The 16830-nt window shown below is 47.9% G+C and overlaps 1 protein-coding gene across 1 annotated transcript in view; it reads left to right on the top strand.

Annotated features, from left to right (window-relative positions):
* Positions 1-208: 208 nt before the first annotated feature.
* Positions 209-16830, top strand: part of LOC144175338 (solute carrier organic anion transporter family member 4A1-like) — a 34245-nt gene continuing 17623 nt past the window's right edge. Inside the window, exons 1-4 of the mRNA XM_077704418.1 lie at positions 209-271; positions 535-801; positions 10187-10480; positions 14331-14667. Coding sequence (XP_077560544.1) covers positions 209-271; positions 535-801; positions 10187-10480; positions 14331-14667 — 961 coding nt within the window. The remainder of the gene's footprint in view (positions 272-534; positions 802-10186; positions 10481-14330; positions 14668-16830) is intronic.

Below are 16830 nucleotides of genomic sequence, written 5' to 3'. Positions count from 1 at the left end.
CGGAAAATTGCACATACCCACGCAGGGAGAGTGGCAAAGAATAACTTGGTTTAATTAGCGAATACAATTGACAAGATGAAAACAGGAGCGCAAAAGGAAATATTTAGTGTGAATTGTAGAAATAAAAAAAAGAACGCATTTCCTCCCGTGCATATTACCAACGAGCCAGACGAAGCCCTCGTGCCAAGCATCGGCAAGCAGCCACGTCATGGAGATGCCAGCATCCCGGGTGCCTCCCGCGCTCGAGACCTCGTGCCACGCGCCGAAGAAGGTGAAGCAGCGACCGAGTTCCTCCGCCGGAGTCTTCTGGAAGTTCTCTTCAGCACCGTGTTTCAGCGCAATACGGTGAGTTGGAACCATCGCACTCACTCATTTAGGGTACTGGAGATAAGAGCGATGAGCTTCCCATGGGGATGAACATGCCAAGATGAAATTTCTACGTTACAATTGAAGGTGGCCCCCTCCCCCTAGCGCCAGCAAGAAAAAAACGCGTTGCGCCTGTAACCTCCTCTAACGTTCCTCGTCCCGTGGCAGATGTCCTCCTGGAAGGACCCGAAACCGACTATCTCGGCGACGGGCGACGGAAGCAGTGCAGCACCCGCCGTGGCCCCCGACAAACTGCTCGTGAAGCCGCCGCGGAGCCCGTCGGAAAAGCTAGAGAAGCGCCCCTCGAGCAAGTCCCACTCCCGCCACCACCACCGACGCTCCAAGAGACACTCCAATGAGCACCAGCCCCTGCAGCAGGAGCTTGCGGCCGGGGGCGCGGAGCACTCTTCGAGCGCCGACGTCGCGTCGTTTGGCGTACGTGCGGTTAAACATTGACTTAAACCCTGCACGTCGTACAGCGCTCATTTGCTTACACTTGAGGTTTGTAAACAAGGCGGGGAAAGTGTAGGCATTGACCACCCCAGGGATGTCTGCTGCTTTGTCTTGTCTACAGCGTCTATTGTGACGGTGTTCAATTACAGCATTCTGAGCGTTCTCGGCGATAGTCCAGCTGAAATCTACGAAAGGGGGGTTCAGTCCTGATCTGTAACTGTCTGAGCCGTTATGATTGCTGCTCAATACGACAAAGCGTGCTGGAAGGTCGGCCGTGCTCGGGAGGGCGGGTGAAGTGAAGTCGTTCCATCACAGATCAGCCACACGTCTCTCCAGGAGCTTTACTCCCGCCAAAATGGCCGCCCAAAGAAGCTTCTCACCCAGGCCGAGTTTCAGGAGCGGGAACGTTAGCACGCCGAGGCTTCGCAATGCCGTTATGCTGCCAAGACGCGTAAAGCTTGCGCTGTCTAACGAGAAAGAGCGTACAACCCCATACGCGAATTAAGAGCCATTGATACGCCGTCGTTCGCTGTTCTGGATGCTCCAGGGTTGCTCCCGAACAGTAACATTGAACCTGAGCAGCCGCGTACCCCTACTCGGCGGCGAACCGTTCTTCGAGAAGCACTTCACTAGCGACCCCTCTGTCGCTCAACAAAATGCTGCGGTTCTCGTAGGTCTACTGTCATTCTAGAATGTTAGTATTACCAGAGTCCTTCAATGCTTTGAACGGTATTAAAGGAGTACTGACACTAAATTTCTCGCTTTCAGTTTTTATGCTTTAAAGAATACCTATTGGCCCAGTAATTATGAAAATCGAACCGAAAGCCGTCAGCCGCCAACACAGAATTAATTATAGCACGTTTATTGCAACCAGTTTCAAATTCGGTCGCCGCGCGGGAAAATGGCCGTTAGAAGGCCAGCCTGCAAGCGGGCCACTCTGACGTCATGGTCTCACCCGTGACGTCAGGGACGTTCGCCGCATCGTCTGCTACGATTGCACACGGTCCGCACTCATGGCCAGGATTTCGGGACACGGCGTCGAGTTTCGAAAAACTGACACCACGTGGCGTCGCGACCTGAAGACACAATTCCTTCTCTCTTGTTCTCTCCCCCGCGGTGCGAGAAGCAGGGCCTTCACACAGGGTCTAGCCGCTCGCGACGGTTTCCCAAACAGGCCAGCTTTTCGCCTTTGTAATTCGCCGAACCAGGAAGGAAAAAAAAAAAAAACAAGAGGGGAGCCCTCACAAAACGACCCCGCATGGGCTGCGGTTGGTAGAGTTCCTGTATATAGCTCCCTGCGGGAGCTATATACAGGAACTCTAGCGGTTGGTGCCTCGATGCGCCCCCGCTCTGCGGGCGCGCATCGAGGCACCCTACCCGTGTGGACGGGGAGGGCTCGCCCCGCTCGGGCGCCTGCTTTTTTCGTGGCGCTCGTGCCGCATTTCTCACTCGACGGAAAGACCCGGGTACAATTTTCTTTCGACTTGTGAAACAATGTGCGTTAGTACGTATCGAGCAGGCTCGGGTCAACTGCAGCGTCGCTAATGAGTTAACTTTTGCCAGTGTCGTCTTGTCGTCTGCTACGGACGCATCGTCTGCTCACCGCGCCGCTCGACCAGCCCGGTGTCCTGGCTATTTCACGGAATGAAACGTGTTGTTGGGGGACGTCGGTTCCGAAAGCCTTTCAGGTCCCATGGGTCGCCTTTTCGACATTAAGGGGTCATCTGTTCAATTTGTCACAGGGCATTTTTATTTCCTTCCGCTTGCATGATACTTGTTCGCACTTGGCACAACCCCAACTTTTTTTTTTTTTTTTGCTGTTGAACAACTTGCACAAATTGCGTTGGTACATTGATTCGTACATTAGAATTAATCAGGTGTCTGATATGTGGGCGTCTTTTGAAGACGCATGCAATTAAACGAAACGAGCTTTTCTTTTTCTGCTCGCTTTTAATTTCTACGCGCGAACATTCACACCCGAATTCAGGAAAATTATTTTTCCTATGCTAATATCTGCATTGACAAATAATTTGCAGCACAAAAACATTTTGCGTTATTGTTGCAAAGCACAAGCGGTAGAGCAAGATCATAATCTATTATTTCGGGGTTCATAAAAAACCAAAAATCAAATGCCTCAACCCTTACCTACTTTGCGTTAAGGTTGAGGTGCAAGTATACTAACATTATGAGTAACGGAAAACAAAGAAATACGCAATTAACGCGACAGTGCCAAAACAAGCAGATGAGCATATGCAAGTCTTCGGCAAGTAAAAGAAAAACACGTTATGAATGTTTTCTATTGCGTGGGACGCGTCCGCTCAACGGGCTTTCCGGTGCCTCCAAAGCTAAAAAAGACGCACGCCGGCCCGACGAGAACGCTTCTGAAAAGAGCACGTGCTGGATCGACTTGCACGCGCTAGCCCCTGAGGCAGCTTTGCTCAAGAAGAGAAAGGTGCTACTGATTGCGGGTAGGTTCTTCTTTTCTTTTAGACGTACACTAAAATATTTTAATACTCCCCGCCCCAACCACCGGCTAGTGTGCGACATGATCAGTGAACAATATTCTTGGACTAGCGCTCTTACGTGAAACGCCCTGTCCGTCATACTACCTGAAATGGGGTATGCTACCGTACTGTAAGTAGTATTTTTATTTACAGTACGTTCCCCGGGTATGTGCCGAGTCATAGTCACGAGGAGAAGATAAGAAATTGGCTGCGTATCTGGTTGCTTTGCTGCAAATGTATACCATAGCCTTCGGCCGCCCCCGCCTCGTAACATCCTCCCCTCTCCCCCTCACGCTGTTCTTCTCCCCCTGCCTGCCCCATAATTAATGCAATTGAAGTTTGATGAATTAGATTCATTTTTCCCTCGTTTTCTTGGTTCGCGCGCCACCTGTTGGGACCTTTTCTTTCAATTGTTCTTGGAACAGCGCCTCAAAAAAAAACCTCACCCCGCCTGGGTTCCTGGCTTCTCTACCTACGCTTCCAAGAGCTGCTGAGGTATTCGTGAACAAGTGCCACTCCCTAACCAAAGCTGATCTGCACCACCTCATTTGGTTTTGCCCCAAATTAACTCGCTATAGAAATTTCTCTGCCCCCACCAACGATCCCGCGATAGCCATAGACCCTCACTCCGTGGGCACTCCCATCCTTCACAAGATTGCTGTATTCGCAGTCACAAGCGGTCTAGCACGAGCTGTATAGAACGGCCGGTCTGCTCCCCTTCCTTACCCATTCCTTTGATCCTATTCCCCCAACAGGCCTAGGGCCAGCCTTGCCCCAAATAAAGGTTTCTCTCTCGCACTCTTGAGGAGACATCTTTCTTTTATTATATTTACTTTTATCTGGCCTGTTTTTGACACCGTCTTTTACCGCATTTTTATTAAAACCAATCGCACGTCTATTTTTGAATAAAAGAACGCTGCTGCGGCCAGTTATGCACTAATGTTTTGCCTCAATTATGCCTAATGCTTTTTTAAAGACGATAGTCTTTCTTGGGCTACTTAAACGCGATTGATTGATTGATATATCTTTATTTGGCGAGCATGAAGCGCAGATGTTAGGGCGCCCGCCCGGTGGACGGCACCGATTCAGCCACCGGTTCAAAAGTTATAAATATTATTAAACAAGACGCTTATATACGCAAAACCGTTCCAAACTTCTAAAACTGCCAAGATTTGTCATACATGTCCCAATAATATGGCGCGAAGGAAACCCCAGGTACATTTGAGGCAAAATGTAAGCACATAACCGGGATTACGCGCGTTCTTTTAAATAAGCATAGACATGGCCTTGGTTTTCACGATAGCAATTTAAAAAAGAGGCGTTAAAACAATGGTTTGACCAAAAAATACGAAAAGAAGCTGGCGCCCGAGCCTCGAGCTCGAGCGCAACCCTAAGCCGAACAGTAGCAAAGGTTCCAACAGATGGCGTGCGAGCTCTGCAGCGCGGGAAAAGTGGATTTAATTTAGCTACCCTCCATCGCGTCAGACGCGCGAGGAGTGAGAGAGGGGGGAGGAGAATGTATGAGACGGCAGGGGCTGCAGAAGACTATCGCCTTTCGACGACATTTGCAGCGAAGCGAGCAGATACGCGGCCAAGTTTTTCTTCTGAACAATATTGACACGTAGAAATATATGCACTCCGCCAGGTTCAGTAGCTTGGGACGGTTTTGCCTATATATACTCCTTGTTCCAGCATTGTTTCATGTTTGGCCCAGCGGCTGAATCGAGTAACAGACGGACAGATAGACAGACAGGAAAGAAAAAAGGACGATTGAGAGTGCACGTTCGGCAACTGGACACTAATGCTTTCTCAATCACTGTATCATAAAAAAGTGCTTAGGTGTCCTCGGAATTTACACCTAGGAAAAAGAGCTGCAATTATTGCGTGTGACACCGAAGGGTGCACAGAAAAGGCACAGTTCAGAAGCTTGGTGCGCAAGCTTAGCAATAGACGTCTTTTTTTGGAAGTGCCTACGTTTGAGCAAGTTTTATTTGTTACAAGTCTTAATGAAAACCGTTTCTTCAGCTCATTTACACAAAGTTTCATGAACGACAGCATAAAGCTTTAAGAGCTGCATAATTTGTCCCTTTCGACGTCAGTGTAACATTATATGTGCCGTAACATCGTTAAATATCTCTTTTTGCGCAGATGCAAGGCGCCACACAAGGCGGCAAGAAGCTGCTCTTTTTGTGACTTTCTTAACCCTCGCCCGCGCCCCTAGAAAAAAATAAGATACATAATAATTGGTATTGCCTAAAGGAGTTATTAAATAAAGCTCTAAAAAATCTCAAATTCTGACCGAAAACTTTCAAAGCATAAACACAAACGATGCAATCAGTGCGTAGACAGTCATCCATAACCTAATACCTACGCAAATAATAAGTTGCCGAAAGTTTCACACAAATAAGCACACAAATCCGTTCGCAGAAAAGTTGGCGTACGAAAATGTCGGTGCACCGGAATGCTTGCACCGTAACATCCCGCATTGAAATGTTCCAGTACATCGAAATGTCCTAGGGCCGTTCATAGGCGTCTAAATAGTAGTAACTTGGAATCCCAAACATCAATGCTCAACATTGGGGTTAATTTCAGGTGCAGCACTACCATTGCGTTCGTATAATTCACGACACTTTAACTGTAACAGTGTGCTGTAAATGTATAATTGCTTCCATTTCGGTTAAGCGCCATTGACTTTTTCACGTATATGCATGCTTCTTACGGCGTCGTTTATACTTTTTATAACCGTTTTTAACGCATATCAGTTTTTAGCTGGTGCTGTTCTGATGGAAGCGCCTTGGAAGCAGTGGAGCGCGGCCACAATTTTAATATTTACAATTAACAAAATATCAAACACATTCTCTAGAGCGCACACAAGAATGAGAAAATTCGCAAAGCTTAAAGGCAACAAATATTGAACAAAAAGCTGCGGGAAAAAAACTGCGAAACTACGGCAATATACTGGGAATTTTTCAAAAGGATGAAAAACAATTAATTAAACTTGAACACACCTCTAATTAATATATTCCCTCTGGTAAAAAGCGTTTAAATAGCATTGGGATGAATGGTACATAAATTGAATAAAATAACAATTTAAATGAAAAAAACCAACGAACATTGGTGAATCTATAAACCGGCATTCGAGAAAACGATTTTTGATAAAACGGACGCCGCTTCGATATAATAGCGTTAAAAAAGCGGCGCTCGTTCAGCTCTTGGCAACCCCCCTTGCGCCATAATTTCAGTCTCAGAAACTTGAAGATAGTGCTTTATTTTTATTTATTTACTATTTATTTCATACTTCCAGCCTGAGCGCCAGGCCTTAGGCATGTGTGGGAATAGATATATACAGTAACAAGGACGGCATGATTACCTGTATACATAAGAAAAACACAATACAGCAAAAGAAGAGAAAACGCTAAACAGATTACAAATACATTCATACTAATCCGTATGTAAAAAAAGACAAAATGGCATACCTGCGCGCAAACATATACGTTTTACACCATTTAACGCATCACTGCAGGAAACCGTGCGGATAACTTATTTTCACATTTGACACCGTACTAACATAGCGTTATTTGCCACCTCAGAAAAAAGAAAGAAAACGAAGAAGTAAAAACTGTACACAGTAGCGCGTGTGGACACGTCGTAGGTCCTTCAGGCACAGTTCTTGTGCTGGAAAGTCTTCCCCCCCCCCCCCCTCACCCCGAGCGAAAAAACCAGGGGAGCACGCTTTGTTTGCTCTGCGCAATCTAAAAATGAGGAGGGGGGACAGTCAAGTCAGCCAAACCTTTTCAGTGGCAGCAATTATCTCCCCCACCTCCTTGGGATAAACCAGAGGAGCAGGCCTTGTTCGTCCTCGTGCACACTACGGACTGCCTCTTTGTTACTCTCAGCGACAACAGATGGGAACCCTCCCTGGTTCCGCTGAGGAGAGGCGAGTGTTGTGTTGGGTGGAGACGGTCCTCCTCTCCACTCCTTCCAGGAAAAAGGAGGGGGACGGGGGCGCCACGTAGCGTCAGTTTTTCGAAGTTTGTGGCGATACGCCTCACCCCGGGCATGAAAAGTGTTGCAGGGAACCTACACAAACAACGTTGCAAAAAATCTACAATAACAGGTTTGTAGCCCACAACCTGAAGTACTCAAACCCGGGAGTCGTTTTTTCTATCTGTTTTCTGAGCGCCACAATTTTGTGTTAACTAGTGCGGAACGACCTGAAATCCAGCCTGTTCTCATAGGCCGCAGCAGAAAAATTTTAGACTGCCCGGGAACCTCGTGAGTTAGTCGTACAAGCCCAATATTTTGCCACGGCATGCCGCTAGAGCCATGCTACGGATATCCCGGAGTCGATTTTTCTAGCTGTCTTCGTTATTAAACGGCGGCCGTTTCTTTTTTCTGCCCCATTCAGTTACGCCCCGGACGGGCGAAGCGCCGGGAGAGGGGCGCAGTCAGGTTTCCGCGGTGCGTGTCCCTCAATCCTGGGGATGCGCCCGAGCAGTCGACATGTCGTCTGAATCGTCAGACTCAGATGAGTCGCTGCCACCCGACAGACAGAGCAACTTTATTTGGCCAGGCGATTAGGCCGGCGATGTCTTCGCCGTCGTCCGTTTTTGTAATATCACTGCGGCTCGAACCGGCGCAGACCGTGATAGCAGCAGCTTGTCGCCACTCTTATGATCAATCTGATCGCGAAAAAGAAGTTCCACATGCGAGAAAGTAGATGTTAGTGTGGTGAAAAATTGTGCTAGGGGTTGTTATCAGCGGTGAATTTACAAGCGCCGTTCAGATATTTGCCGCGATGGTAAGCCTACGCTGACCGGAAGCGGAGGTTCGGCGCTCCGACCCAGCACTGCCGGCACCGCGGTGCGGCGAGCGGCCGAAAGATGGCGCCACCTGCGCGCTAGAATCAAAACAGGCCACGGCAGATGTCTTGGTCACCGACCGCTCACCGAAAAAGGGGATGATAGTGTGGTGAAAAGTTGTGTAAAGGATGGTCATTCGCAGTTGTACAGATACCGGCGATCAAATATTCGCCACGATACTAAGCCTGAAGTTCCCAACACCCAAGCTGACCCGAGCAACGCCGAGCTCGCTGGCTTGGGCGACAGTTCTTCGGCCGCCGCCGCGCACGAACTCAGTCCACGTTTAGCGCTGCATGTCGTCGCGTGGAAAATAATGCATCTTGGCGTCGTCGTCGATTTACTCAGACAGGCTTCCACGAGCAGTACTTCGCATTCCGCGAGCTTGCCATAGCACAACTTGGGCGAGCTCGGCGACGCGCACCGCCGCGTCGCCGCGCGGTGCCGGCACCGCGCAGTTTTCGGCACCAGTGCGAAGGAACACCATGCGCCGGTCACGAACTGAAGAGCAAAGACGTCGAACACGCAAAGTGTGCAAATTTTACAAGCATTGCTCACACAGCTACACCCGTACGTCTCCTGCCCAAACGAATACCACCGACAACAGCAGCGCAGGATATCGTTTCCGGTTCCGAAAACGACTATATGACGTCACCCTGAACCGGCCAGACACGCCGGTCGATGTTTCGTCATGCCGAAAGCGATTTCGCTAGTGCTGCCGATTTGTGGAAGCTCGCGGCTGGGACAATCAAAATCTATTTTAGATGTGATTCCGGCCTCGGATCGCTGCAAAAATTTCTGTGAGGCATCTGTACAAACTACCGAAGCCAATTATATAATTTTTTAGGCGAAAAAATTTGGTGTCAGTACTCCTGATATTACCCATGTTAAACACAAATTAACCCTTGCTTATTAGCCACTTTATCAATTCTTGGCCAATCCCACCGTTGGGCATGTGACGCCTGGGAGAGCCATGGGCGACCTGGCCACAGAAAGTTAATCCCTAGCAGCTACCGCTGTAAATCCCGGCGAAGGCGTATGGCGAATAACTAAGCCTTAGAAGGATTTCTTGTTGGGCCAGTTGGTGCATGCTATCAGAAAGTGTAAACTACGCGAAGGACAAAACACAGATATAGGCCTGCCCTTGTGTTCTTAGAACGGGAAGCAAGTGGGCTGGTTGGTGGCTCAAAAGAGGGGGCGCAAAAGTTCTCATGTGCGCGCCCAATAAACTGAGCAAGCTCTGTGCCATGGTAAATAATGAAGGTAGAAGGAGCACCGCATGTAAAATGAAACACAAGAACGAAATACGTTGGTTGCTGTCAGCGTGTCATTTACGCAATCTTCCTGACACAGGGCAGACGGGAAGATGTATAAATGTAAGGCTCCAGGAGCATGCAAATTCTCTCAAAACGAGCTTCGGCGGCTACTTGGCTGAACACTGTCGCCAGTGTAAGTGCGAACCGAAATTTGACCATGTGTCAAATCATTCCAAGATGTGCCTACAAACGCGCACGTGAAATCCACGAAACTTTTTGGATCAGGCAGAGGGTTGACAAGTGTGTAAGCAAACCGTCTGTGTTTCTGTATGAAAATGAAATCATGTATCTTTCGAATGAATAACTGGGCTTAAATTTATGGATGAATGGGAACGCTTTATTTGACAAGAACCTTTGTTCCTTTTCTGTTTTTTCGCCTCCTTTCCTTATTCCCTTTCCATTACTTTGTAGATAATAGTTTGGTTGTTAGTCAGCGCCGTGTGTGTGTTGTATACTCTGCGTCCCGTTTATTCGCGCTGTTTTCCACGTTTTTAACCTTGTGTTCTCTCTTTGGGGGGGCCTTGGTTGTTAGTCAGCGCCGTGTGTGTGTTGTATGCTCTGCGTCCCGTTTATTCGCGCTGTTTTCCACGTTTTTAACCTCGTGTTCTCTCTTTTGGGGGGCCTTCCCTCGCCCCGTTTACACCTTTTGAGAACACAGGCCCTGCTGTCCTTCGCCCACTGTTCGCAGGCGGAGCGGCGGGTCGTGGCGCCTGCGGACGAGCCCCCTACTCCGACTCGGGTGGCGCTGCTGCAGGCCGAGGCAGCCGAGCCGACGGCAGCGGCGGCCACGTGCGGCCGCCTTCTGGGCGTGCTGCGGCGTCCGGGCTGCGTGGTGGCGTTCTTCTGCAGCTGCGCCTTCCTACAGGGCCTCATCACCAACGGCTGCATCAACTCGAACCTCGCCACGCTCGAGAAGCGCTACCAGCTGCGAAGCGTCGAGACCGGCCTCATTGGGAGCATATACAGCGTCGCCTCGCTCACGGTACATACTGTACAGCGGCAACTGTCTAATTAGTGTCGCATCATGGCGGCGATGTGAGCAGTCAAAGTTGATTTTACCCAGCAGGACCAACCGCTTCCGCTCACTGGCTCGCCAGAGTCGCTGTTAATTATTACAGCGACGCTGGCTAGTCAGTGAGCGGAAGTGGTTTGTCCAGTTGGGTAAAATCAAGACAGACTGATCAGTTGCACAAGACCTCTGTAGATATGGAAGTGTCAAAAATAGTGTTTCAAGAAACGAAATCGCTGATCGCATATATTGCAGTGAGCAGTCGTTCGTTAAAGGAGCCATGAAGAGAAAATGCAAGTTTGGTTCATTCGAATGATTGCCTCGTTGGAATAGCACTGACACCACTTTTATGCAAACCTGAGTCAAATAAGCTATATAATTACGAAAAAAGAGAATAACCATGCGATCCACTAGCTCATTTCCCGCACTAGAACCTATGACGTATTATGAGCAGCTGTACGATTTATTGGATGAGGCTGGTAAAAGCAAACGAAAGTTATGCACGGCATATAAGCTTGCAGAACGAGCTATTTGCGCTTAAATTTAATGCACATTCTTTTTATCGCAATAAGAATTGTGGGGTAAACAATAAAAGTTACGAACTAACACATACACTGATGCAGTTAGTGCGGCACTTTGCCGGCTGACACTGCCTAATACAGCCGTCGGATGCGTTGGACTTGTCTGACACAACACAGGCCAACTGACATAAGCGGAACGGCAATTTATGTGACCATGTTTGTCGAGTCATAGCTTAATGTTTGAGGAAACGATTACTATTAACCGTAATAAAAATACAGCAGATATAGAAGTGCGGTCAGAAGCAAAGTGCGAACACTGGTACTTCAGTAGGGTGCCTCGATGCAGCGCCGCCGTACAGGGTGGAGACACGATGATGATGATGATGATGATTGCTATTGGTTTCCCCTTTGAAGCGGGGTGATGACATGTCATCTTACCAAAAAGGACTACTATAACCATGTTTTACACTCTTGGTTTAATACTAGCGCTGCTTAGGGCAGGCACTAAAGCTTATTAGGTACGAAATACTTTTTTTCCCTGTTACAGGTGGTAACTGTCCTAGGCAATATTCCCCTCTCTGCTTTTCGTCCACCAGCATTCTAATCTTCTTTTCGTCCCCTCGACAGCCTTGAAGTTAACTTCCCCTGTGATACTCTTAAATCCTAGGGCTTCTGGAAACCCAATATTCCCTTCATGTAGATTTGGATGGATACCCTCACATTCTAACACTATGTGCCGCATAGTTTGTTTCTTTTCTTTTCTTTTCCTCCATTTATTCGTTTCAATCTGCCTTGCCTCTTTTTTGGTTACCTTGGCTGTTTTGGATTCTCCACTGTTCTTTCCGTATTTCATCGTTAGCCTTCTAGTCTTCCTTAGCCACTGCGTGTCCACGCTTTTCAAGTATAGGTACCTAAAAACCTTAGCTGCCCACCTTCGTTGATCCATTGCCCTCAACCTCATCTCAAAGCATATTTTACTCTGAGCTTCTCTAACTTCAAACGACGCCCAGCCCATATCTCCCTGAACTGCTTCGTTAGTTGTTTTTCCATGCGCGCCTAAGGCCAAACGTCCTACCGTTCTCTGGTTTACTTCAAGGCCTGATAGAACGTCTGATTTTAAGCAGAGTACAGCATTCGCAAACGTGAGACCCGGAACCATTACTCCTTTCCACATTCCTCTTACTATTTCATATTTGTTATACCCCCACAGAGCTCTATGCTTCAATATAGCTGCGTTTCGCTTTCCCTTAACCTTAAGTGGCTCCTCGTGAGTTCTTAAGTAGTTATCCCCTTCGTTTATCCACACTCCCAAATATTTATCTTCCTTCACTAATTCGCCTTGCTGGATAGACACTACGTTAGTGGTAGCATCATTGAAAACCATTATTTCTGATTTTTCTGCACTGAAATTTAAACCGAGGTCGGTGGCTTCCTGGCCGCTAATATTTTATTAGCCGCTGCATATCGGTTTGGTTATCAGCTAAAAGAACAATGTCGTCTACGTATAACATTCCCGTAATATGCTGTTGTACCACTTCGCCTTTGAACGGGCAGCGCCATCTATGAAAGCGGGAGATAGACAAGAGAATCAAACGGCCGTCTGCGAGACGGTAGCTGCACTGGTCCGAATACTATCTTTAGTTTTAAGGCCCTGCCCTGGATACGTCATTTCCGACTTCACGAAGCATACCATATAGCGGGAGAATTGAAATTTCGGCTTTAAATGTTTAATTTCTCAGTGAATAAAGCATCGTTTGCAGTCTATGAGGCAGTCTGGAAGAGATCATTAGGGTGCACCGAAACAAATGCGACACACTGAAGTCCTGGGTGGGGTGCTATAAAGCTTGAACACCCCCCCCCCCCCCCCCCCCGCATAGATTACGAAAACTTAGGAAAGCCGAAACACCGCAAGCATCATTTCCTTTTGTTCTGGGGCTGGAATTGGCTGACATTCCAGAAGCGATCAGCAAGGCGATCAGGAGAAACGCCTTTGTGTCCATTACAACAATTAATAGCAACAGCTGAAATTCTTTCACTAAAAGCAAAGCAAATGTTTCTTCGATGCACGAGAGAGGTAGATTGCAACGGGTCGTATTGTCAATGGCCACAGTGATGACAATCCACACGAGCCCAGGAAAAGAGGTAGAGACAGACTTTGGAATCCCGGTTTCAGCTGTGCCGATGCCTACTGTAGCAGTGCATCCTCTGCTGTAAATATTGTAAATACAGTAAAATTCGAACTCGAATGGGACTATAAAATTGTTCGAATTAAGCGGAGTTCGAATTATCGGGTGGGCGCTAGAATGAATGGACATTGCGCCACACTGCGTGGGCAGAACACAAAGAAACCACCCCTGGACTCGTTATAGCGAATTCTACTACACCAGCTATGTACACCAGCAACCGCGGAACAAAGAATACCTGCAACGGCATGTGCCGGAGCACTGGCGCCGGCGGCGCGGCGCCCGCTGCGGGTGCGAAATAAATTATAAGCTGTCGCAGCAGCGCAACGCGCGTGCTACGCTGTTGTTTTTCTGTTTCAGTTTGCATATCTAGCAAATTTGGCTTGGTTTGGATTTGCGACCCTATATAATCACTCTGGGCTGGCTTTTGTTGCGAGGAGTGATGGAGTTCGATTTAACCGTTCTGGATACCGACGCGGTCGAATTATCGGGAGTTTCTCCCCCCCCCCCCCCCCATTGAAATGTACAGGGCTGTGCCGGGACCCGGGTGTCAGGTCTAACTGTAAGAAGTTCGAATTAACGAGCTTTTGCTGTATATCGTTTCACGTCTAGTGCCACGTACCAATATTTTATTTTATTGCTATCCAGAGGAAAAATGAAAAAAAAAAATGATGTCCCCTACAAAAATAAAAGCAACCTAAATAAAAACGGGAACAACCCTGCACCTTTAGGGCGGCCTCCTCAGTCGAGGTGTCCGCTGACAAGTCGCTCTGCCAACTTGCGCTGGACGTCGCGGGAAGAGCTGGCCAAGGCACTCCCCAAATATTATGCGTGGAACGATAGAGCGGGCCAAGTGGTCTCTGTGTACAGCCGCCAGCAATATGAAAAAGTGTCCCGGATTGACCACAAAAGCAGCACATAGGGAGATGCAGGGTGCGCGCTATAATGGCATCTTTTTGCGTGCGGGTAATAGTAGGGCGCAGAGCATTTTCTCGTCGACCTAATTCGGTTCCCTTTTACCGCGCATTTTCATTCCTTCAGGCTAGCCCTTGTGACTGACGGGTAAACAAATTATTTGACGCCCCCCTGCCTGTGCACGCTGGCTGGTCACGTGTGCAGGTTCTTCTCCCGCTGACGTACATCGGCCGCGACAAGAACAAGCCGCTGCTGATGTCGTTCGGCACGTGTCTGCTGGGCATCGGCTCGCTCACCATGTCGCTGCCGTACTTCATCGGCCCGCCGTACTCGTTCAGCCAGCCCCGGCCGGACACCTGCCAGCCGGTGGCCAACGACACCAGCGCCGCCTGCGAGGTCGGCGAGGGGGACCTGCGCCAGTACAAGTGGTTCTTCTGGGCCGGAAACTTCCTCAACGGCATCGGCACGGCCCCCTACTTCACGCTCGGCATCGCCTACTTGGACGAGAACTTCCGACGCGCCGTCTCGTCTAAGTACATAGGTGCGCACACGAGTCTTCGCCGCGAACCGCCCCTTGAATGACGTCATTCGAGGGCGCAAACGACGCCTTGCAAGACCGGGAAAATGGAAATCGGAGTTCTTAAGTTATACGAGGAGTGCATATAGATCCATCATTTTTAGCTGAAGTACTTTGCGACCCGGTTTTCTAAGTGTTTGGCGTGATAATTGACTACGTCCTGAAAACACTTAGGAAGTTTAGAAAAAAAAAAAAAACTGTGGTTGATTCCTCTGTCATATGAATCAGTAAAGCACGAAAGTGAAATCTGCAGTGAAATCTGCAGCTGAGCACGATTTGCCGGTCGGCGGCTGTCTTGTGAGTGTGCTTGGCGAGCGACATCCTGCTGGCGGGTCGCTTCGGTGAAAGTGTACTGGCGTCATTTCCGTTACGTATATGACGTCAGTGAAATCTTGGGGTATCGCGGCATAAAACACTTTCGTGTTAAAATATAAAACCCGAAAACGAACAACCCTAAGTATAACGTACTCTTTAGAACTAAAGTTGCTTTCCCCGCAAGAACACCTAGTGTGCAGGGGTGCACCCTTTACAGGCCGCTTGCTTCGTTGTACTGGCGTCATTTCCGTGACGTATATGACGTCAGCGAAATCTTGGTGTGTCCGGGAATAAAACAATTTCGTGTTAAAAAGTTGAAAGAAGTGGTGCAGGGTCCCTTTAAATGGATGCTAAAGTGAATTTGGCGAAGCCTTACTTGTTGCTGCATTGTGCGCCTATAATCCATTATATGACTGTTTAAAGAAAGTGTAAGCCGCTGTTTCGCTGTAAAGGGCGGCGAAAGAGCGAACATCATCAAGCGCCGTTTGCGGCCGCCGCGCCAACTACAATGACGTCGCAGTGGGCTGGAAAACTTTTTTTACCCTATCTGAGCGTTGAAAATTTTTGTTTTTGCACACTTCATGATTAACACCGACTGTTCGTTCATTCCCGCACACATTGCATAGATTAAACACGCTACAAATCTGCTAAATTGAGCCCTCCTTGGGGTCTAGACCGTTGCCCTGGGGACTTACCAGCGCAGTCCTTGTCGTCTTGCCTCCGTCCGAATCTCGCTTGCTGTGCTATCTTCGTACTTGCCAGTCACGGAATACGTCAGAAAATCGGCAGGTAGGATTGTGATAGTGCAAGGGTAACGGAAATTCTGAACGTGTTTTGTCTAATGAAAAAAAAAAAATCGCTAAAGCAGGCGTAAGAACTCAGAACATGATCTACGTGTTTTGGACAATCTGGTTTCTAATCAGACTTATGTTTGCAACTTCCTTCAGTGCCTCCTTGATCATTGACAAGAAGAGGTTTTTCAATTGCGCGCCAAGGGATTTAGTTTCCTGGTTAAGCTTTATCGAGACTTGAAATTCCACACGTTCATGCGGATAGTGCTTAAGTGCTTTTAAGCAACTGACGAGTATTCAACGGGAATTTAATTTTGTGAAGTGTAATCAGCTACGAAAAGTCTCTGTTAAAAGGTTTGTACACAGAGTGCCTGACAGTATTTCGTTAAAATCTGCCATATCGGCAGAGGCCTTGGTCCTGAAAAGTCGGCCGATTAATGAATGAAGGAACAACGCTGCAAGCTTCATTCATAAAACACAAAAAGAAGAAAAATTATGAATTACATCATGGAACCGCGGCTGGCTCAACGCGGAAAACCTCGGCCACCACCTTTGCACGCTTAGGTGCACTAATGGCCAAGTTACGATGTAATTTAATACTTGCCTAGTTCATGATGCAACGTGTGTAGGTAGTATTCCAAGTTTTACCTTTTGATGCAATCTGTTTTCAAAAGCATGGACTATATTCACCTTTTCTTCTTGATTTTCTTGTTTTGTAATTCTAACTACACCAACATAGTTCAGATCGAGTTATCCATTACCAGGTTCCATGGATTTCTCAACGTCGACATTTTGTTTGCTACAAACGTTTCACCATAATCATGCATACAGTCTAGTGTTACTGCTGCTACTACCCAACAGTTCCGCACTCGTATCGAACGTGTGCAGTGAAGGCACAATAATAAATTGAAGCTTTTCTCTAAATTTCTAACGATTCTCTCGCATTCAGTACTAAAACTATTTGTGTGGGTGCAGCAAATCATGCAAGAGATCACAACGCGTTTCGTTCCTTAATCTATTG

The sequence above is a fragment of the Haemaphysalis longicornis genome, unplaced genomic scaffold (genome assembly GCF_048455015.1).
Source record: "Haemaphysalis longicornis isolate Haplotype H1 unplaced genomic scaffold, Haemaphysalis longicornis Haplotype H1 scaffold_3, whole genome shotgun sequence".
In the NCBI taxonomy this organism is placed as follows: Eukaryota; Metazoa; Arthropoda; class Arachnida; order Ixodida; family Ixodidae; genus Haemaphysalis; species Haemaphysalis longicornis.
Note: the sequence above shows the minus strand (reverse complement) of the source record. Positions and strands in the feature narration are given on the sequence as shown.